This window comes from Molothrus aeneus, chromosome 3, assembly GCF_037042795.1.
Source record: "Molothrus aeneus isolate 106 chromosome 3, BPBGC_Maene_1.0, whole genome shotgun sequence".
In the NCBI taxonomy this organism is placed as follows: Eukaryota; Metazoa; Chordata; class Aves; order Passeriformes; family Icteridae; genus Molothrus; species Molothrus aeneus.
This window is the reverse complement of record NC_089648.1, coordinates 45,890,011-45,913,676: the sequence shown is the minus strand read 5'-3', so window position 1 is coordinate 45,913,676 and position 23,666 is coordinate 45,890,011. Positions and strand designations below refer to the sequence as shown.

General features: G+C 46.2%; 1 protein-coding gene across 1 annotated transcript; it reads right to left on the bottom strand.

Annotated features, from left to right (window-relative positions):
* Positions 1-8,255: 8,255 nt before the first annotated feature.
* On the bottom strand, positions 8,256-16,832 carry ZC3H12D (zinc finger CCCH-type containing 12D). Its single transcript, XM_066545680.1, has 5 exons — positions 16,459-16,832; positions 11,908-12,047; positions 10,675-10,909; positions 9,941-10,047; positions 8,256-9,268 (listed from the first exon to the last, which is right to left on the bottom strand). Exons 1-5 carry the CDS (start codon positions 16,827-16,829, stop codon positions 8,256-8,258), a joined length of 1,866 nt encoding a protein of 621 aa, XP_066401777.1. The 5' UTR covers positions 16,830-16,832.
* Positions 16,833-23,666: the final 6,834 nt, after the last annotated feature.

Below are 23,666 nucleotides of genomic sequence, written 5' to 3'. Positions count from 1 at the left end.
CTTTTCCTGATAGCCAACCTAAACCTCCCCTGATGCAGCTTCATGCCATTTTCTCAGGTCCTGTCACTGGTCTCAAGAGTGAAGAGATCAGTGTCTGCCCCACTGCTTTGCCTTGGGAGGATGTTGAAGATAATTACAGCAAGGTCTCCCCTCAGTCTCCTCCAGGCTGAACAGACCACATGACCTCAGCTGATCCTCACACAGATTTGTCTCAAATCCTTCACCATCCTCATGGCCCTTCTTTGGATGCTTTCTCATAGCTCTGTATCTTTTTTATATTGTGGTGACCAAAACTGCACACAGCACTTGAGGTGGGTCCTTTTGGATTGCAGCTCAGTGTCAATACAATGGAATATGCTTTTTATACATTATTTCACATATTTTAATAATAAAATTTTATTATGTATATATATATACATTTTTATAAATAAGACCCGTACATTTTGTACGTCATAAATTTGTCTGTGTCCTCTGGAAGATTTGCTTTAGAAGCTGTTCAAGAAGGATGTGGATGTCTTCTGTTTTTCACAGATTATTTTACATATGGCAGAGTTTAGAAAGCATGTGTAATTTTTGTAATATCAGTGCTAATGGCTCTGATGTAAATCTGCCTTGAAATGGGATAAACTGCATTCAAAACTGTATTGAGCCCTGAAAACCAAGAGCTGGGCACCACAGATGCAGCATTTCAAGCAGGCCTGAGTAAATGAAATGGAGTATGGCACAGTATTGGGAATCATCTGCTGTCTTGTGGACAAATACAGGCTCCATCAGGAAATCCTGCCTCCAAGCCAGTTTTGCTGCTCTGCTGGTGATGTGACAGCTGGACCCACAGGGTTATTTGTGCCTCTGGCAAGGAGCTTAGAAACAAGGCTGCAGGCAGGTTTCAGATGGCGGTGAGCTCAGGGCTCCAAGTGCTGAGTTGCACATCCAGCCTCTGCCTGGTGAGTGGAGAATTTTTTTTTCAGTTGTTGGGATGTAGGTGCATAACCCAACTGCCTGGTTTTGGGCAATTGTATGGCTGTGGTGACCCTGCTCCCCAAAAATGCAAGGAAAGAAGGTGTAAAAGGAATGCAGTAGGAGCTTGTGCTGGTTCATTTTGGGAGAAAGTTCCCCTGGCACCCCCCTCTCCCCCAATGCTGCTTAACAGTCGCATGCTGAGAATATTTGTTGCATATCCACCTAACTGCTGATTGACACATACAAGCCAATAAACTTAATTAGTTAAAATCCCCTGTGTTCTGATTGACTGCCAATGTCCAAAGTCCACCAGGAAAGATATGGGAGATAACATTTGTAAGGCAAGGCTATCTGGGCTGCAGAGTATTTTTTCAATTAATTTCTGCCTAAGGATTGGCTGTGATACTTATCCACTGGCAAACCTAGTTTCAGATTTCAGCTTTAAAATATAATTGGCAGCTCAGCAAATTCATAAAATTGATCCCCATTCACACTTATTTTTGGCTTGCGTTAAGAATGTGCCAACCTGGAACTCTAAACTTAACCCCGAGTGACTTTCCCAGGCCTGTTGCCCTGAAAGGAAAGCCTGGCAGCAGCGCCTGGGCCGCGGCCAAGATAAATCCTGAGCCGCTGATGGCAGGGCAGCCACAGCCTGAACTGCAGGTGAGGGGAGAATAAAGAGATGGAATAAAGGGTAACTTTTGTAAAATGCGCCCTTTCTGAAACCTGTTATTGTGCATTTGTCTCTCACTGCTCCGCAGCCTGACCCTGCTTCGGCCCAGAGCCCGCCTGAGCTGCTGTGAGTCCTGCAGGGCCGCTGGACACAAACCGCGGGACGAGGCCGGACGCGTGTGGCGGGGTAACAGCGCCGCGATTCCAGCTCGCACAAGGCTGCTGCAGCCTGAATTGCTGCTAGCGCAGTCCAAGGTAAGGAAGCAAAAAGAGCCTTTGCATAATATCCACGGATGTTAAATTCAGCCGCGCGGCGAGATGTTCAGGTCCCAGACACACACATGTGGAGGGTCCAGCTCTCCCCGGCGGCCTGGGGCTGACCCCGGTCTCGGGGCAGTACAAGGATAAGGGCCAATCATGGAAATGGGAGGGAGTGCCTCAGGGACATAGGAACAGACATTGGAACAGGGGAAGGAACCACCGGGGTGTAACTTAGGAAAAGCTCCCCAGGGCCTCCACAGGAGGCAGCAGGATTGGCTCGGCCGGGGAGATCGAGCCTCACCCGTGGTTTCCTTCGGCCTGGGGGAGCCTCTCAGGCCGGGTCCCCGGCAGGGGAGCGTCGGTGCCGAGCAGGCCGAGCCCGTCCCGCGGAGCCTGCGGCGCGCAGGGTCCCGGCGCTGCTCCCGCTGCTGCTCCCGGGCAGCTCCTGCTGCCAGGATTTCCCCGAGCGCACGGCACCGGCCGTGTGTCAAAGCGGTCTCGGAGCAGCAAATCCGGCTTCTAGTGCTGCCACATTGACACCTTGTGGCGGACTTGGCCGCCGTGTTTTCTAGAAATATGTTATGGGTGCATGTCTAGGGATGTCAGCTGCGGGACATTCCCTAGAGGCTTCCATTTGTCTGTGGGCAAATTCAAACATTGGAACATCAAAGAGCAAAGTGCAGAGGCTGACCTAAACCAGTGTCTTCCAAATACCATCCCCAGTTGCTTATCAATATCATAGAAAAAGAACAGAAATAACAGAAATAACTTATTTTTTCTACTGATGTAGAAAATTGGATTCTCTGCCCTTTTCCCCATAATATTGTTTATTTTACTTAAATTTAAACTGGTATTCACTTCCTCTCACCTTCTGCAAGGCTTAAATATGACCTAGGGAAGATGCTCTGAAGATTTAAAGATCTTCCATCTGCTTCTTTAAGTGAAGCCAGGGCTCCAAATCCACCACATGTCATACATTACGTTATGAACAAAAGGATATGCAGATGCTGAAGTTCTCCGAGAATGTTTCCCTGCTGGAAATAACATTTTTACAAGCTTCTGTATTCGCTTCAGCCTCTTCCTAACAGGACCTCCTGTGGGGAGAACTCACTATTTCTCATTCTGATGATGGTTTTGAGTAACACTTATAATTGTCTGCCAATGGCTGTGTATATTTTGGCAAGAACAAATCTGCTTCCCTGCTAAATTTTCCTTAGCACCACTTTTGGAGCAGTGTGGGGTGGACTGCAACCTTTGCCAGGGCATCATGGCACTCCTTAGGATTTAGTTCTCCCTGTAGCTGGAGAATGTGGTATTATTTAATGAAGTGCATTTTGCTGTTTACCAGTTCAAGTGGTAAAAGCCATCACATTCCTCTGGGTTTCTCCTGCTGCCCCCTTGGCAGGCCTTGGCTGTTCTTTAGTCCTTGTAGGCAGTTCTGGACTCTGCACAGCTCTCCTCCCGACCATGCCAGGAGAACTTTAATTCCTGCAGTAAAACAAAGTCTAATCTGGAAACAAAATCACCAGATGGTGAAGTTATCTTTGTCTTGACTCTGTGTTCAGTGTTGTAGCTCATTTGGTTACTACAGCTGATGCTGCTTCTTATTTAGCACTTTTCTCAGTTGTTTGGAGTCTCTGCAGATATTAAATTACAGATTCTAAATTCAGCAAGCTGAGAGCCACAGGAGAGCTGGGCCTGCTTTTCTCGGTCTTGCAAGTGTGCGGATGGGTGGCAGACACCTTTTTCAGTCTTGCTTTGCACAGCAGGTCCTTTCCAAGGTTCATCCTACCATGTGTGACATCCAGTACTTGCTTCTTCAAGGCCTACTATTCATTAATTGTATTTAATTAATTGTAATCAATTGTCTTTTTGTTCTTTTTCTGAGAAAATCTGCTTGTTTGTCCAGTGTGGCATTTTTTATGCCATCCATATTTTGCTGCCTACTCCTAGTTTATGTTTTTCTTCTGCCATCAAGTGTGCTGATGCCCATTTGTCTTCTGTATGGAACCAGCAGTGTTAGTAATTCCCTTCAATGCCCAAACTAGGGAATTGTAGGTGCAATGGAAATCCTGAGCCCAACACGGACGGGAGAAGAAAGAGAAGATGAGGAAACAGTTTGACTCAGGGAGAGAGGAGGAGCTGTGAGTGTGGTTAGGGTGAACAATCCTGATGCCACCATTCATGCACATCATCGAGTTTCCTGACTCCACTCCGAGCCCTGCCAGCCCTGCAGGGGTTGTCCTGGCTCTGTGGCTCACTGCCTCACATGTGCTGTGTTCTCTCCCTGCTCTGCTCCACTGCCGTGTCCTTTGGGCTCCATTTGCAAAGTCAGCACATCAGCACATCTCACTGAAGAGCTCCTCTGAGCCTGCTGCAAGACTTCAAGGCAGTGAGCCCAGCTGGGGGTGGAGAAGGGATGTGGCTAAAATACTATTAAAAAATCCTTTTGCTATCAATTGCAAACCATAGCACTTCCTCAGTGCTAATGGTGCTGTGGTAATAAACTCTTCTCAAGGGTTCAAAGCATCCTAGTCCCCCCAGTGCATGGGAGATAGATCCTACAGCAGTCTTGTGTGTCCATGAGTGAGTGCAAGGGTCTGTCACACTTGGTGAAGTACAGGCCTTCTTCCTCCCAACATTTCTTAAGGCAGAGAGAAGTCATGTTCTATTTGGTTTTTTGTGATTAGTTCAAATATTTACTTATAAATTGTGCCAGCTCTTGTGGGAACTGAGTTAAAATATTATCAAAACTTCTCAGAATAATTGGCAAATACAAGTATTTGATACCCAGCAAGATTATCAGCTTTATAGACTGTTTCATGGCATTAATTCTTATGGTACCTCAGCTCACCACATGAGTAGGCTTGTCACCCATGTTCTGTGAAGGAGAGTTCTGTATTTTAGCAGAGGTGGTGGGAGGTGTGTTGAGGTGCCCAGGACTGCAAAGAGCACCCTCCTTCCTTCCTCTTTCTTATGCTGAGGAGCTATTGCAGGGCTGACCCAAGATTTCTCAGTGAAATATTTGTGTTTAATTTCCCTAGCCCCTTGCAAGGGAGGGTGTCTCTGGCTTTCTGCCTTTTTGGGGAAGGGCTGAGTGTAGAGAAAGTAAAAGGATTTTTTTTTCTCTGGCTTTTTTTTTTTGGCTTTTTTTTCCCCTGACTTTTTTTTCTTAAAATGAACTTGGCAGCTCTGTAAATCTCCCTTGGGAAAGCAGCCCATCTCCCGGAAGATTGCTCTCAGTGCTTCCAGCTTCTTCTAAAAGAGTCTTGACAACCAAAAAGCAAAGAATATCAAGGGCTTTCTGAGCCTATTAAGATTTATGGGCTCATTTGCAACTTGGCAGTGAGAGCTGGCCTCAAATGCATCTCAGCAGAGACACCAAATAGCAACAGCCTCTCAGCCCTCTGTCCAAGAGCCGCCGCCTCCCTTCTGTTCTCAACCCTTTCCCTGCTCCAGGGGCTGACAAAGGCAGATAGAAATCCCTGCTCTGGAAAGTGCCAAAGGCCCTGCAGCAGGAGCTCCTGAGCCCCATGTGCTCGTGCTGTGGTGGAACAGGGAAGCACTCCCTGCTTTCTGTGGGCTCCTGGCCAGCAGCAGAGTTCCTCTCAGGCAGTGACACAGCGCTGCTGCTGAGCTGCCCTTCCAACAAAATCCCCATGAGAAAAAACCCTCTGGTGAGCACAAGAGCCAAGAGAAATCAAGTTCTGTTTAGCACCAAAGTCTGATTTATTTTCTCAGACACTTTCTCAGCAGAGCGCACATTCTATGTATTTCACAAAAAGATTCTCAGTAAATATGACAGAAATTAAAAGGAAAAAAATTAAACATTGAGAGGGCTTTGAACAACCACCAAATTCCTGTGCATCCTCAAAGGAAAAGGAGAAAAGTTCATGCACATCTCCAGCAAGCCAAGGGCACCATGTAAAGGCAGTGTGCCAATTTTCCCATGGATTTTTAAATGCTTTGTGTATTGAAATATGTAACATGCATGCCAGACATGAAAATTAATGTTGACATGCACAGTTACATCCTGCTCCATTGCTGTGTGTGTGTTTTCTGGATGCTGCCATTTGGAACTTGCTTTGTTTGGGTGGAAGGTATTTTTCCACTCAGCATCACATTTTGTCTCCAGTATTTTTTGAGGCCTGTCACAGAGAATTTTTTCCATAGTTTTGTTTTAACTTCTGGTTTGTTAGAACTTCTAATCCTTATGTAATATGCAGTGGATAAATTTGTAAGCCATTCCAATAATGCATAGGAGATATGGAAAATACAGTCATGTTTTGTGAATGTAAGTCATACCTCCAAAATGCAAATTGTTGTTCCCTGGAGCCAACCTCAGGGGCATAAGAAATTGAATAGACACACTATATTTATTTTCTGCAGATTCTTCAAACACCATCATCAAAAAAAAAACAAAACCAAAAAAAAACCAAACCCCCCCAAACCCCCCCCCCAAAAAAAAAAAAAAAAAAACCAAAAAAAGAAAACCAAAAGCTGGTGGTGGTTTCCAGAGGCAAACAGGTCAAACTATCACAGCTTTCAAAAAATTCATCATATGATAATGTCACTAAGGGTAAATTACTACTACTTTTGCAGAAGCAACAGAATTCCAGCTTCTCTTTGAGGACTGTGTTTAATTCCTGCCTGGAACTAACAACCCTGCACTTCAGAGAAATGACATACTGCAGGGTCAGAGAGCTTGAAAATCCCACCTGAATGTTGAAGCATCAGTTCTAAGATGACTGGGACTGGGGGAAAAAAGAAAACAAAACCAAAAACTAAACAAAATAACAACAAAAAACCCCCACCACGTAAGTAAAACACAGAAAATGAAGACATTATTGAGGACAAAGTGTTAGAGATGTTATAGAATACATTTTATAATGTGTTAAAACATTTTAAAACATGTCATACTGACATACTTAAACTTTGGTATAATGCCAAAAAGCCTCCAGGATCAACCTTACTAATTGAATTGAACCTGAAGCATTCTGTGGAATAATGCAGAGATTAGCAGCTTTACAGCTTACTAAAAATCAAACATGTCCTAACAGAACATAGTTTACTGTATAATTGCATTATGGGGCCATGTTTGGTAATTGAGAGTTAAGTCAACAATAGATTTCTTGTTCAATACAGGAGACACTTTCAAGCTTTTTTTATTTTTTTTCTCTTTAGCATCATCTGGACTTCGGGATTTTTTTTAATTACCAGCCCCAAGCCCTCAGTCCACACCAGGACTTACATTGAAGATGACTTCCCTGATTTTATTTATGCTCTGTGTGTCCCTTTTCTGAGAAATGTACCTGTGTCTTCCTTCAGGTGCTCCGGTGCACCTGCAGCCCCTCTGCTGGGGGTTCTGTGTGCTCTCAGCATGGCTTTAGAAGCACGAGATGTAGCTCTGAGAGCTCCCTGGCAGCGGGCTGGGCTTGAATCAGGTGATGACAGGGACCCAGAGCTGCCTTCCAGCAGAGAGCACAGCCCTGTGCTAGGGAACAGACCAAATCACCTTCTGTGCTGGCTGAGCAAGCACAGTTCTTTTAAAGTAGTTGAACCATAGGTTGGACTCTAAAATCACATCTAACGTTTCAGGGTGTTAATGAAAATCTGTGCCATCCTCAATCCAGGCACCAGTGAGGTTCACATGCTGGCAGCCCAGTAACCCTGAGTCCTCCTTTCTCTTTCAGGGGAGGTGGAATGCAATCCCACTGCTGCGGGTGACAGCCTTTGCCTTGACTTGATGCTTATGCTTGTATTCCTGGAGCAGCTGTGATCCTTGCCATAACACCCTCTAAAAACAGTTAGTTAAGACTCAGAATGAGCTTCAGTTAGTTAAGCCTCAGCATCTTCTTGCCCTGGGACTTGTGCTGATTGGGAATGGTTTGCTCTGGAGGTTTCACAAATTTCTGTGTCTTTCAATCATTAAAGTCCAGCAGGCAATATCATAGAATAACAGAATTGTTTGACTTGGAAGGGACATAAAAGATAATGCAGTTCCAACATCCCTGCTGCCATGGGCAGGGACACCTTTCACCTTTCACCAGACCAGACTGTTCAGAGCCCCATCCAACCTGGCTTTAAACACTTCCAGGGATGGGGCATCCACAACTTCTCTGAGCAACCTGTTCTAGTGTCTCACCACCCACCCAATTAAGGATTTCATCCTAAAATCTAATCTAAACCTACCCTGTCTCAGTTTGAAGCCATCCCCCTCTGTACTGTCACTGGAGTTGCTGATTAAGAGTCCCTCTCTGGCTTCCTTGTAGGCTCTCTTCAGATACTGGAAGGTTTCTATGAGGTCTCCATGCAAACTTCTTTTCTCCAGGCTGAACAGCCCCACCTTCCCGAGCCTGTCTTCATAGGGGAGGTGCTCCAGTGCCCTCATCCTGGATACTGGGGTACAAAGTCATCACCTGGCTCATCCCACTGTACGGATAAGGGGAGCACAGCTCCCTGTGTATGTTTATTTGCTGGGCAGAGGGTGGCCTTGCAGCTGGGGTGTGCCAGTAGTCCCTGTAAGCGGCGCTGGGGTAGGCATGGGCGTTCTGGAATAATCCCGTTCCGTTGCTGGGCTCCAGCTGGGCAGGCTGCCCCGGGGCCTGGCTGGGCACACAGCGCTGCTGCTGGGCGTGGGGATGGGGCTGAGCATGGGGATGGGGCTGGGGCTCGCTGTACGGGGGCAGCCGGGCAGGGCCCAGAGCCGGGCACCGCCGCAGAAGAGGCTGCTGGCTCTCCGGGGCCTGTTCTTGCTGAGCACCGCGAGGGAAGGAGCGGCTCCTGTGTCCTGCTCCGGGCACCCCTGGGCGCTCCTGAGCCCAGCCGCGCTCCGGGCACATCCCGCCGGGCACGGTCGGGAGCGCTCCTCGCTGGAAAGGGCCCCCGGGAGAGCCGAGGCGCTCCAAGCCCCGAGGGGGATGCAGTGAGAGCAGCTTGTGCCTGAGGTCGGAGCAGGGCTGGGTGCTGTCCGTGAGCCCCCTGTCCCGAGAGGTGCACCGGGACCAGCTGCAGCCGCACGTGTCCTCACGGATGGACACCACTGACATCTTCTCCAGGAGCGGCTCTGGCTGCGGCAGGCGCGGGTCCCTCCGCAGGTCAGAGCCAGCGCTGCTGGGCCAGGCACGGAATGTCTGCTCCGAGCAGCCGCCCTGGGACCGGCCTGGGCAGCGGGAGGGCCCCGAGCAGCCTCTGGCTTCCCGCAGAGTTTCTGTGCAGGCGTCGCACGGGGAGCACTGACACCTCTCCTCCTCCTTCCCCTGGGATAACGGGACCTTTGTTTTGGCCCTGAGCTCATCAGCAACCGAAAGCTGAGCTTGATGTTGTCTCTCTGGATGGTAAAATTTGCATTTATTGCCATAGGTGCATTTTTTACCTGAAACGATAGAACCAAATCAGACAGGAAGTTGTCACTAGCACCAACATCAATTAATGCACACAACACTTCTCCCCAGCCCTGGGTGTGACAAACACAGAAAAAGAGGAAGTACTATTTTCAAACTCAGTACTGTTGACTCCAGATTTAAATATTGCTGATATTAATAGCAGGGTGAAGCAGCAGTGGAAGGAAGTCTCAGCTATTTTGGAAGTGTCTGATATTCATGTTTCAGTTCCTGCACTCAGTGGGTTGGGAGGCCTCCTGCTACAAAAGGTGGCTTTAAAAAATGGCATAGGGATTTACCTCTGAGAAACCTGCACGATTTACCTCTGAGAAACCTGCTGTCAGGAGGGGAGAGAGGGAAAGTGTTTGGATGGCCATTCCCAAGTGCTACAGCAGAACCCACTCCACCAGGTGAGAAGTGTGTGTGGGCAGGACATCCAGCACAGCCACAGTGCCCATGGGTGCTGCGTGCAGGCAGGGATGGAGGGGTCACAAGCATCTGCTGCCTTTGCTGAGGCTGCAGCCACTCAAGCAGGAGGGGGAAAAGCATCACACCTTGGAGCAACCCCAGCCCAAGCGCTCACCACATAAAGCAGGACAGCACGTGGCTGAGGGAGAGCACTGCTGGGAAGCAGGGGGCACTTCACAGCATGGGGAGAAACCCACCATAAGGGCAAGGCTGCCATTTTTTCTCAGGAAGCACTGGCTTTTTGCTGAGGAAGTTACTTAAGGTGGGTCCGTGCCGGCCTAATGGATCGTCGGGAGGCATAAACCTGGAAAAGTAAAAGAAGCCATGGATGTGAGCACAGGTCTGTGCACACTGGATGTCTCAGTGAAGTGCATCTCCCCTGGACACCTCAGCTATTAAAAACCCAGGAGAGAAGAGAGGTTAGTGTGAAGAGACTGAGGAGCACTCGGCCCAGCCTTGCAGGTGTGGTGGAAGAATGAAAACCTTCTCTCATCAGGGATGGTGAAGGGCCAGAGAGACCAGCTTCTTGTCTCTTCTAGCAAGCCATGACTGCAGAAACACAGGGAAAAGTCCTATTTTGTCGTGTAGGGGAATTAAAAATACTGCCAGCCAGCCTCCTCTCATGGATTTAATTCTGCTTCTTACAGGAAATAGAAAGTAAAAGATACTAGCCTTTGGTTCAACATCACAAATTGGATTGGAAAGAAGCAAAGCTGGTCATTAATGCTGCCATTCAAAAGTTCATAGAAGAGTGACATGGGAGGTTTTAAGACCAAAGCTGAGGGAGTAGGGCACTCAAGAAATGAGATAAGCAAAGCTGCAATAAATTCCTTCCATAAAAAGGCTCATGTATTCTGCTACTGATGGGAGGTACTCCGATGCTGGCCCAGAATGTTTAAATTCTAGGTTCTATAACAGCATCATCTCCTACCTGTTACTGACAAAGGAGTACATGAGTAGTCGCTGCTCAATGAACCATTTCCACTCGGGGTTTTCATTCTGGAGGTCCCGGTAGTGGTCATTGGAAACAATGACTCCGTCCCTCTCATAAGCGACTTTCACTATGTAGCGATCGTCGTAGCAAACCACCCGCTTGCCCTTCACTTTCCTGGAGGGGGTGTACACCAGGATGGATTGCTTCTCCAGCTCCTCAAGGATGTGCTGATCTGGTGGGGGGATTGGCAAAAGTAGATGAGGGAAGCAAAAAATAAAAGAGAAACTAATTAATTAATTATGGCTAGGTCTCAAACATCTGCTAGAAACCTACAGGAATCTAAAGATATTTCAGCACTTTAGGAAACTCGCAGTGCAATTTTCAAATGCAGTCCTATCTGGTGGTTATTTGACAACTTGAAAATCAGGTCTTTTACAAAGAGGTTTTACCAAACCTGTAAATTTTGAGACACCTTTTTTTTATTTTTAATTCCTATCTGTAAAAGAATGCCTTGAATTCTACACGAGAGTCTGATACTGAATCCCTGCAGTGCCCTTTTTACCCTGCTAGGTGCCAGAAGGCTCATAACCAGCCCTGATGTAAGCTTTGCATGGAGATAAAACATGTGTGATAAAATACATAAATAAACTTCTTCTGCTGCTGTTGAGGACACTCTGACCTCTTGCCATTCCTTCTCTGCAGGAAGGCAGATCTGCCTCATCTGCAGACACCAAGCTGCTGGCACAAACCTGGCTGATTTCCAGACAAAATATTTCCACACAAACTGAGTTTCACTTCCCTCCCCAGATTTCTGCTGATGCATTTTTTTCTCCTGGAAGGGGAGCCCATGCACCCTCTGTGTTGGGTGGCAGGCTGACAGATAACAGCCATGCAGTAATGAGCATCACTGTCTCCTGACAGGCCTCGAAGGCTCCAAAGACTCATTGCAAGCTGACAAACTCCTTCTTTAACTCAGCTTGGCAGCACCTTGTGCTTGTTAAGCAGAAGGTTTAAAGCAGTGTAACAAAGCCTTGTAAGCAGTTTTAGCTGCTAGCCAGGAGCACTGAATGGGGCAATGAATTAATGACTCATTCAAGTGAGGGAAGCCTGATACACAACTTGCACTGTGCTTGTCTTTACAGGAAAAACAACTGTACTGGGTTCTTCACAGCCCCTCTGTCTCCAAACTGCACCTAATGGCTGCCAAATTACCCCAGGATGGTGACCTACCTGCAATGGGGCTGTCTTGTCGAGGGGGTTCCTTCCTCCAGAGTGGGACAAAAACCTTGATGTAAGTGTGCCCCCTCTCTCGAAACCAATCCACTGCCAGCTGGATGCCCCAGCAGGAGAACACCTCCTTGTTTCCATGACTGTAAAGAAAGAGAGGGGATGATGAGGCAAAGCTTTCATGAGGCTTAAAGTTCTCTTTAACTGAGCCAGTAATGAAAAGGCAAAATAAACAGCTTTTGTGTCATTCACCAGTTTCCAAGAAAACAACTGGCAGGGTGTCCTGGTGGGACAGATCCAAACAGCTCCTCCAGCAAAGATTTATCTGAAACAGTTTGGACACTTAAAAACAGAGGTTTCCTATCCCCCATTTCTGTGATCCAAGCCTATTCCTTCCATCTGTATCTGGATGGACTTAAGTTCTAAAGTACCAACAAGATCTTAGGCCTTGTCAAACCCTTCACATGCCTTGTCTGAAAAAGGTTTGAGGAGTGAGAGTTTCTTCCTGCACAAGCAGAAACCCATGAGGCTCCTGTGAGAAACAAAATGTGGGAATTTTCTTCTGTGGTAACAGGGCCATTAGAGATTTTAATGACTGAAGGTGTGATCACAGGGCACTCCACTGGTGGTCTTTTTTGGAAAAATGAGACAAAATATGGGGGGAGAAAAACTGTAAGAGGCAGGATAGGAAATACAGAGAACCAAAAAAGGGACAAGACATCAGTGGAGATAGCCACAGGCACCTAAGGCCCACTTTTGTCTTGCTCTAGTTGATGGATATTTTCTTCATTGCACAGAGAGGTAGGAAAGCCCTAAGACAAGTGTTCTAGAAGTGCCAGCAAGGTGGGTTCTAAAGAATTCAGTATGTAGCATCAGACAGAAAATAACCTCAAGGAAAACAGTGGGGGTGACATCCTTCTAAATGTCCCACCTTCCCTGAAAGCTCCTACTGCTTGACATTCACTTATCTAAAATTTGACTGCAGCACAGTGTATGTGTAAAGGAAGGTAGTTTGTGAACTACCTCTGAACAAGGAAATTTAAATTTAAAAATTAATTAATTTAAATTAATTTAATTTAAATTTGTACCCAAAGTCCTAAGTGGATAAATACCTTCACAGTATCTACAGAATGCTCATCCTTGTACTTTGACTTTGCTGCATAATATTGCCAGTCTCACTCAGGCTTTCACTTCTGCAAAAGGTCCTTGGGAATGACTCCCTTGGCTGCTCCACCCACCTGCACTGACAGACCAGTCAAGCGTGATGCCACAGTCTTAAATGAGTCTCCTACCACCCTCCCAGGGATTCATCTCTAGGATCTGTCTACACCAACCTCGTAACCAAAGCTGGTTTTACACCCAATAAAAGTTTCTGTCCTGAAATGGTGACCACAGATGAAAAATAGCACAATTTGTAGGAAGAAACCTGGCTGCCTATTAAGAGCTACCAAGGCAATAGGAAGTCATTCAAAACCCATAGCAATAATAAATGGTCTGATGTGCTTGACATATCTAATCTCCATTTTAGAACAGCTGTTTTGTTTGGTTTTAAAGGATGGGATCTTTCCAGGATATTCATAACATCATCTGGACTGCTGAATTGTGAGTGACTTTTTCAGATAATTACCTTTGAAAGGCAGTCCAGGTACATCTTTGATGCCATGTCTCAAACAAAGTTCAGCAACATCTTTCTTAAATATTGGCTACTTGTATATATAATCCTGTGCAGAAAGTAAAGTACTCGAGCACAAGTGGGTCAGCCAAAAGGCTGAGTGCAGCAAGGAAAGTGATGCACCTGGAACTGCTCCTCAGCATTATCAGCTTATCCAGCTGCTGCCACACTGCTGCAGCCAGACCTGTGGGCCACCCGAATGAGTCTGTCCCCGTGTGGGGCTGCACATCCCCACGGAACACCAGGGACTGCTGTGCAATGGAGCAAGGCCCTCGGAGCTTCCCATCCTCCCTGTGTGGCACACACTGGCTCCTGCCAGTCACCTTTCCCACAAAACCCTGGAGTCCATGGACCATAACCCATCCATGACCTGCCATAGCTCAGTCTCATCTCTGCCTCTTGCCAGCAACAGGGCACACTGCACAGGGTCACAGACCTGCAGGGCCCATCTCTCAGAAAATGGAGCAGCGATTTGGCATCTCTGTGACTCCAGCAGTTAATCCATCATTAGCATCCTTTTTAAATTGTGCCATTCCAGCTCCTTTGGGAGGTAGTTTAGGCAAAACAACTTTTGAAAACTGCAAATGGCCCAATCTCCCTGTGGTCATGACACAACATCAGCTAAAGCTTTGTCAGAAAGGCCTAGGAACAGGCCTCTGTAGCTACCACAGCTTTAAAACTAGGTGTAAGTGCAAGCACTAGAGGAGATAGCAGTGTGCAGTGAATACAGTTATGACACTTCCCTTTTTCTATTAATACAACTCCATTTATTTTTTCCACCAGCCTTGATAAACTTCCCATGGATAGGCTGGCAGGAGGCAAAATTTCTCATCACACCTGATGGAAACACCAAGTGTCCTGAGATGTCTGATGACTGAGACTGGCTGAAGGCAAGGTCATTTTCCATTCAGCTTCTCTGGGTAGGCTGACTGATGGTTGGAGTCTGCTGAGCCAGTTGCTTTATTACCCTGGGGCATATTCCTCCTTTTCAAAACCTTGTGTTCTACAGTGGGCCCTCAATGCCAACTCTGAAATGCTCCAGAAACATCAATCCTAAGATATAAACATAAATGCTCAAGATATTTTTCCCCACACAGACAACTGCCCCTTGAAGCTCTAACTTCTCTATTGTTTCATTCCTAAACTGCTGCTTCTGCTACACTTCTATGGTTGTTGGTATTGATGATGATGGAGTTTTCCCCAGCAAGGGAACCTGACATCCCTTTCCCCTGACATCTGCAAACAGTCCTTCTCTGTCAGTCAGCAGCAATCCACAAAAATTAAAGCAAGGATACTGAAAGCACTGTCCAGGCCTACCCCATTAGCCAAAGCAAATGCCATTCAGCACCACTTTGAAAGGCATCCAGGAGAGGAAAGCAGCTGCTCCCTTTCAGTACCAGATGAACTGACAAGCTCAATAGTCTCCTCCACCATCCACAGACTTGTTATCAAGGCAGAGTTTGGGATGTCTGAGAAGAGCTGTAAAACTTTTGCCTTTCTGAAACTTAAAGCTGCTGTGCCTGGAGAGCTGAGTACAGAGCCCTTGGCCCACCATGGGTAATACTGACCCTGGCACAGTGACAGGGGGGGTGATCAGCTCAGCCACACTGCCTGAGTGGGTGCTCAGTTCTTTTGCAGAGAGGCAAGAAAGACACCCTGAGGAGCGGCTTGGGTGAAGAGGCAAAGCAGGGCAGGAGATCCTAACACCTGGGTACCAAGCACATGGCCCAGACAAGGCCAAACAAATTTGCTCTGTTGTGTATTTCCCACTCCTAGTGAGCTGCCTTGAGCAGGGAAACTCTTGGCTTTGTCTGGGATTTCTCCCTTCACCCACAAGATGGCATAATTTGCTTAGCCTCCCGTTTCTCTGGATGTGCTTGGCCAGTTTTCTCTCCAGCCAGAGGGGATTTGGTCTCGTCTCATCTCACAGAACAGCTAACAGGAGGAGGAAGCCTTCCTTTGCCCTGTCCCAGCCTGCAGGGATGGGCCTGGCCCTGCTGAGTGGACAGGGAAGTTAACAGAGAAAACAGATGGATAGCCAGTGCATCCTGGACTCTTGGCTCTGTATTGCTGGGATAAACAGAGGCCAACTCACTGCTGCCTTGAGACATCCCATCCACAGGGATATGCCAGGCTCCCCATCTGTAAGAGCACTTAGACAGTGCCAGGGCTGTGCTCAGGAAATGGAATTGGCCAGCAGGGGTTGATGCGACATTTCCCAGAAACAGACTGACTGAGGAGGAAATGAATCTATTCAATATCAGTCAACTATCAATTCCCTGATATTTACCTAAAACAGAAGCCAAATAGAAATCCAACAAAAATGATACAAGCCAGGAAATGTTCTCAGCTTGTATAATTTTTGTTGGTTTTCTATTTGGCTTCCATTTACTTTTGGAGTTTACTTGCAGGACAAAGCAGTAAAACTGTGATAATGTTAGAAACCACAGCCACCTGACTTTATTTCCCCTCTCCTTAGATTAGGTGAGTGGTCTGTCTATCTGTTCATCAGATTTTCCCTGGAAACACCTCAGGTTTAGAAATCCTAGGTGCCCATTTAGAAAGGGTAATTTACTGGTGTAATTTAGTGGTGAGCTCCAAGGGGGAGACACTGCCAGAAACAGTGGGCAGAGGCTGCCTTAGAGCAGGTCAGAATGCAGAGTGAGCCAGTGTTTGCATGTGATGTAAACACTGATCCATGGGCATCCAGACAGCAGGTCCTTAAAAGCTGTGCATCAGCCAAAGAACAGGAACAAGCAATAGTTCATACATCAAATGCATCAATGCACCTCTCACCTGAAGGAAAAACACACTTCAAGCCATCAGTTTTAAAAGTCAAAAGCTTCAGAGGAAGAGAGGTGCCTTTCAGGAAAGGAGCTTACCTCATGGCGACATTGCTGCCATCGATCACAATGGGCCTCAAGGAGTCAGAAGAATCACTTTCATCTTCTCCAAGCCACTTCAGCCCTGCTGAGGTGCTGCACGATCCACGGGCTACCAGCTTCAGCTGGGAAGGCTGAGCCTGGTCCTCCAGAGCCTGAGGTTTGCTCCCCATCCGAATCAGCTCCTTCAGCACATCATCCTCCAGGGCCTCTTGGCCCAGATTCTCCAGCACTTTGCAGATGTCCTGCTTATTATAGCCCAGCTTGCAGAAAAAATCCATCTTGCTCTGGTTCACTTCCACTCCTGCTGCAGAAACTTTTCTGGAGTGTGGTGGTGCTGCTTTGCTAGAAATTGAACTGGCCAGTGCCATTTTAGGAAGTATTTATGCTCCTTTAAGCCTGATGATCCTGTCTTCCCAGCTGTGTCCCACAGGCATCAACTTCAGGGAGGGAAAGATTAGCAACTGCAAAACACAAGCATTAAGGAAGGACATGCAATCATCTCAATCCTTTGCCTAGAGCACAGCAGAGACCAGCAGGTTAGCTGTCTTCCCTCTGAGGAGACTGTCCAGCCTTCTCTCAGCATTAAAGCATTTTCTGCTCCGCTCTTAATTATAAAAGCAGCAGAGTGTCCCATGCAATGTTCGTCACTCTCCCAGTATTATGTCAGACAGGTGTCACTTGACTGGGTGAGCTATGCCAGGCTGCCTGTGTGCAGACAGGCTGCATGCGTGAGTTGGTTCTTCAAACTTATCTCACAGGAAATGACACAAAGGGGATTTTCAACCTGCTGTGTGGTTTCTCAGCCCCAGATAAATATCTGTCAAGTTTTACTGGATGGGCTCAGATGCCATAGCAACTTAACAAGCGTAGCAAATTTCATCCAGTGATTTAAGGAAACATGCTGTTTGCAAAGTATCTGGAAACAGATTTTTTTAATAGTTTCCTCTTTTCTACTATGTTTCTGTGTGTATACAGACATAAATTCTGAAATTCTGTCACTCATCAGTTCTAATGATGCCTGACTACTCTTTTCCTGTTATTTGCTATTTTGGTGAGGGCTTTTAATTTCAGAGAAGCAGCTTGTTTTTTTGAAAGCCATCAGGACGGTGCCTTGAAGCAGGTGATCCAGAAAGCAGTTTCAATTTCACTTACGTTTATTGTCAAGGTAATTCAGAAATGAGTGTTAAAAAGTAGCAAAAAGCTACTTCATATTCTCCAGAACTGCACCATGTAAATTTCTGCTCTACCCAGTGAATGAAGGTGATGGGCAGCACAGTCAGGGGTACCCAGAGCTGCCAAGCCCAACAAGGGTGACACAGGAGAACATACAGGGTGACCACTCATCTGTGAAGCCAAACAACTTCAGCCACTGTTGGCTTGCTTGCACTGAAGCATCTCTTGTCACATCACTGAAATTATTGGTGCTACCTGGTTAAAAGCTGTGGCTGGTTCTTCTACCCACACAAGGGATATAAGGGTGGCCCCCTTCCCTTTGCTGGCTGCAGTCAGATGCAGATTTAGCTGACCAAACAAGCCCTCTGTGCTGAGGCCAGAGCCAGAACCACATCCCACCCTCCAGCTCCCCTTCCCAGCCTGCCTGCCACTCCCTGCCCAGCAGTGGCCAACCCAGGAGCCAGAGGCTGACACCATGTGGAAGAAGGCATGGAGGTACTGGAAACAAGCAGCCGGGAGAGGATTCAGAGTGAAGCTCCTCCCCAAGGCATAAGAGCCTTCTCAGGCTGTGAGGAAGAAATCCACGCTGGATTCAGTTAATTTAAAACTGATTAGTTCAGCAGGAAAACATGGTAATTAGTTATAACTTCACCCAGCGAAACTTTGATTTTTACTTTTCTATGTAAAAATCAATGTTTCTTTGGTATGTTATAAATTTCAGGTATTCTCTGGGAGAAATCTAGCACTCAGTTAAAAATGACAAACAGCATAAATAAAACAAAATATACTTTAAATATATCATAACTGTAAGGGGAAAACAGTTACCATGTGTATTTTTCCATCTAAACAGAGACATTGCTTATTTTAGTCAGTGACTGTTTTCCTCACAATGTACTCTGTAACAATTTTTACATCTAATCCTTGTTTTTAATTCATTTGCTACAGATGAAATTTAAAATGCTTTTTCATTACTGAAATGCTTTCTCATCTTTGGAACAGCTACTGTCTGAGCTGAAATACATTGATGTAACAAAATAAAGCAGAAGCTGTCACATCTGGGATAGCACCACAGTAAAACCTGCTTCCAGGTATGCAATTCATGGTTCCAAACACTTAAAGTGTGCTACTTCATTTTTTTTTAATGCCTAGATTTTTAAAAACAAATTATTGCTAATTAAAACTTTTCTTAGTATATCTTCAGGTTGAAAAGATTTATCACATATTTTAATTGCCATTACTATTCTTTTCAAACCTGTACTTCTGTCTACTCTGATGCTTTATCTTTTTTTTTCTTTTTTTTCTCCCCCTTATCTTTTACCATCAGAACAATTTCCCATGTTAGCACCACATTGTGTTGCATGGATGTTTGCCCTGGATTTCACCTGAAATTAGGTTGGATTCAATCCTTTAGAATTTTACCGGCTGCAGAGGGGGCAGAGGCCACATCCACCTTGCAGCCTCCAGCACACATGAGCAGGTGCTGGATGAAAGTTGTTCACCACAGCACTTTCCTGGCTCCATCCCAGGCAGCAGCAAGCCTGTGGTCCATGTCTGCACGCTTTGCTTCTTTTTGCAAGGCTTTGCTTCTTTTTGCCAGGCTTGGTCCCTCTGTGCAAGCAGTGAATCCCCTTGGCTTGCTGAGCTTGGGAAGCGCTGAGCTCCGGATGCTGCCTGGCCTTGATGTGATGCAGCATCAGCCATCACCAGCAGTGTGGCAACTCTGCGAAGTTAACCACTGGATTTCTGCTGCAGTGTGGCCAAACATCATAAATGGGTGATACAGGCACTGCAGGGCTTTCACCACAAAGAGAATAATTTGGAAAAACAGATGGAAGCCTTGGTCACAGAAAACACTGAGGTCACCCTTCTCAAGGGGGAATTAAAGGGCAATAAAATCCCTGGCTTACACATTAGTAAACAGTCAGGAGTGTGCCCAATTCCAGCACGTCAGCTGGCTGCTTATAACCAGCATGTAAAACATGACAAGAGGAGAAATTGTGTATCACAGAGTCCAACTTTTGCTATCACAAACAGGTTGTGAAATTCCATTTATAAACTTTATGACCTTAATTTGCAAACTGCCTAGATTTCTTCCTGCCACTTTCCTCCCTTCATCTCAGCTGATCCCACTGGAACGTCTTTTTGTTTTCACTCCACTGAAAGCCAAAGTCTTCTCATTTCATAGAATAATTTCTCCACAGATAATGGTGTGCCCATCCTATGTTCTAGCTTAAAAAGCACTCACTCTGTGTTGCTGTGACTCCTCTTACAGATACACACACACACACACACACACACACAGAAGGAATGGCTTCAGTCAGATTTCCAAAATTCTATTTCAATCTTAACATTTTAGAAGGTTAATATTTCAATGAGTACTTTTGACCAAAACAAAATTTTAAAACCTCTTATGTTTTTCTGCCTTTGGTATATTTTGACAGATTTTTAAGATTAGAAAATTATAATTAAGAACAATTTTCCAAAGAAGTGGTGGTAACTACTACATCTTGAATGACTTTAAAGAATGATTTTTCCTTCCACCAGGTGTTTGCTCCTCTTCTGACCAGTCAGAGCAGCACCTCCAGCAGCCTCAGGGCACAGAACCACAGTAAGGACCAGTTTGACTCACAGGGCTCTTCAAAGCCCCCTCAAAGGCCAGTTCTGCCCAAGCAGAGGCAGAGGGGATTCAGCCTCAGACAGACCTGGCACTGGTCAAGGCAGAGCAGGATAAGGTCTTCTCTAAAGTTCATGTGTTTGCCAAGCAGCACAAGGAGCACAGCTACAGTTCCCTGCCACCACAGTGCTGCCCCTCACACCTTGGGGCCGGACCACTTCACCCCTCTGCCTCCTTCACCCCTGAGAATGACTCTGCAAACCACCTAAGACTGACTGCCCATTTGAGCCCTGCCATGTGGTGGGGCTGCTCTACCTTCAGAAAAGTAAGAATTTTTATTTTCACAAATGAAAGATGCACATAACTCTTCATAAACTCTTCACAGAAACACCAGAAATTTGTTGTCTTGATGACTAAGAAAAGATTTGCCTTTTTCTTCCCCACCTTCCCCTGCTCCAGCTGTGCCCACAGGTAACCCCTCTTGCTCTGCACCTTACCTGGCAGCTGCTCTTTCTGTGGCCCACAAGTGCTGTCCCACCATCCTCCAGCCAGAAGCTGGACTCAGAGCAGTACCAGACTCACAAGGAAGTCACCAGCTTGTAGTTACAGGTATGGCTGATGTAACTGAGACAAATAAGTGCAGTGGGCAGAACTCATTTTATAGGAAGGCTTTACTTCCTCATTTGGCAGGCCGTGCTCTCATATAACCGTAGTTTGATAGACTTTCACTTCATTTTTCAAAAGGGAAAAAAAAAAATAAAAGAGGTTCCCAACACACCTCTGTTCTGAGTCACGGGCAAAAATTAGTCAGACTCACTCCAGCAGGGATGCAGAACACTGGGCAGTGAGAACATTGCATATGAATTCTGGGTCAAGTGAAAAATTTTCCACCAGGGTTGCTGTACCAAGTTAGCACAGCCTCATTCCCATGCATCTGGCAAATTCCTGACCTCTGGGGAAATGTGGAAAAAAATACTTTAAAAAACCCAACATTTTGCTTAGCACCTGATACTGCAAAGCCTCATTCAAACATTTCCATGTCTGAAGGAACCTGCTCTGGGACACTTCAATGAAATATCAAAATCCAAACAATCCCCTTTAGCCTGCTGGTGCCTCAATTGAAAGACTGCTTCAGAGATGCTCAGCCTGTCCACAGCAAAGTCTGACAGGCACTTCTTCATGGAAACCTGAGGTTTTCCTCTGTTTTTTCCTTACCTCGCTGCGAAGAAATACACCCAAATCAAATTTAGGCAGCAAGAATGGTTGGAGACCAAGAGGGGTCAACCTCTGGGACCTTTTGGATGCTTCAGACAGCTCTTGCATGTGCAGTGCCCTCTGCCCTGAGGGATGGCTGGGGTGCTGTGCTGTGGAAGGAGAGAACGTCTGCCACTGTCAGAAGGCAGCACACCAGAGCAGGGTTGACCTTTCCCAGTCAGAAATCCCACTACCTGCACACTTTGTGGGAGTAAGCAGGGTGGCCAAAGCCTTTGTAGTGGTATCCTGTTTAACCCAAAGAGTGTTTGCTGGTTGCTGCAAGCCTCACTCTTGCTTTTTCCAAGTGATGGTTACACCTTTACATCACACCCAGACCCCTGGAAACTCTTTGGGAGCCAGGACGCCCTGCTGCTGTGTAAAGCAGTGCCCAGGCAGTCACAGGATAAAGGGGCAGGACACAGCCTCCTACATCCTACTTCTGGCACAACTCTTCCTCTAATCCACTAAGCTGGGCAGGTTAAGGCTACAGAAACAGGGAAGTGTTCCTAGAGCCACAACTAAAGACACATGTTAGCTCCCTGCTGCCCAGAACAGCTGTGAGAGCAGAACAACCTTTGACTCATCACTCCTTGGACTCAGAATCATAGAATGAACTAGGCTGGAAAAGACCTTTGAGATCATCAAGTCCAACCTAAACTACAAACATCCCTGGAGAGGAGGGATCTTCTCTGCTCCAGTGAAGCTTTCACAATGCCCCACGCCTCATCACAAGACCACCACGTAGCAGTGCCACTGGAAAGAAAGTTGCTGCAGTCTTTGTAACCCAGGCAGGCAGCAGAGCAAAGCACACTACATTGTGTGGTGTTGTTTCAACCCCTACTTCTCAGTAAAATAGGGGTTTCACTACCTAAAGAGGAACAAACCAGAGATTATAAAAGGAAAAGAGAAGCCAATTAGATAAAAGAAATCTCATTTCTATTGAAATGACCATGCCCATCTACTGTAAAAAACCATGAGCAAAAAAGATCTCAACATCATTCAAATTGTAGGCAGCCAGGAAGACCCTCAGCCAATTCCTGAAACCTGTTTACTAGGTGATCCCCAGCTACATGAGAGAAGACCATGAGAAATAACTCAACTTTTCAGATGGCCTCACACACTTTCACTCACCAGCATAGACACATGTTTGAGCCCCAAAGGCTGTGGTTTTATAGACATTTCCTTTCTCTGCTGTGCTCCCTTGTGCTGACAACCATGCTGAGTTTTCCCAGTATGGATTCATTGCTGCTTAAGGCCATTGTTATGTTGAAGAGGGAAAGAGCTGGAGTAGGAGTGGTTTTCAGAGGGGAAGATCTCCCCACTAATGGATGTTTCAGTGCTGAGGACTGAGGATTTACTGGTTTGTGAAACAACAAGACCTTCACCAGAAACAATCACTGCCAAACTCAAAGTGGGGCAGCCTTGTTGCAGCAGCTCCTGGAGGCTACAGAGTTGACCAAGCACGACTTTGAAGAAGACTCCCTGTGCAAAACCACTTTCCTGGTGGTGTTAGACTCCTGCATGGAAAAACCACTCTCTTGAAACTGGTTCTGTGGAACACCTCAGGTGTTTTGGTCTACACGCCTCACTGAGGTATTTGCTTTCCTAAAGGAAACAGTCACTATTGCATCAGCACAAGAGAAAAACATTATCACCCTCTTCCTCATCTGAAAAGTTTACCTGCTGTGTACCAAACAAGCACGTGGCCACAGTAACACAGTGAAAATTCCTTAGCCCCTAACCAGCAGAACACAACACAGTCAGAATAAAGCAAGTGCTACATCAAAGATCTATTGCCAAGAATATTTTTAATAATTGTGGAACTAATATATTCTCCATCCTGCTTCAAGTGAGAGTATTTCCCTACTCCCTTCAGGGAGGCTCAGGTCAGACCCTCAAACCAAGCTCTCTCAACAGTATAAGCTACGCTCCTGATTTAAATTACATTTTTTTTTACTATTAGGCAAAATCTGGATGTTTTCTGCCAGTGAATTTCTTTCCCTGTTGGAGACACTGAAAATTTTGACTTGGAGACAGGTGTTCATTCCAAAAGCCTAAATCACTAACTCGGCAGGTCCTACTACAGTACCAGTTCAGTTCCTGACAGGCAATCCTGTATTCACACTGGCAAAAAGCCACTATCTTTACAAGAGATATTTCTACA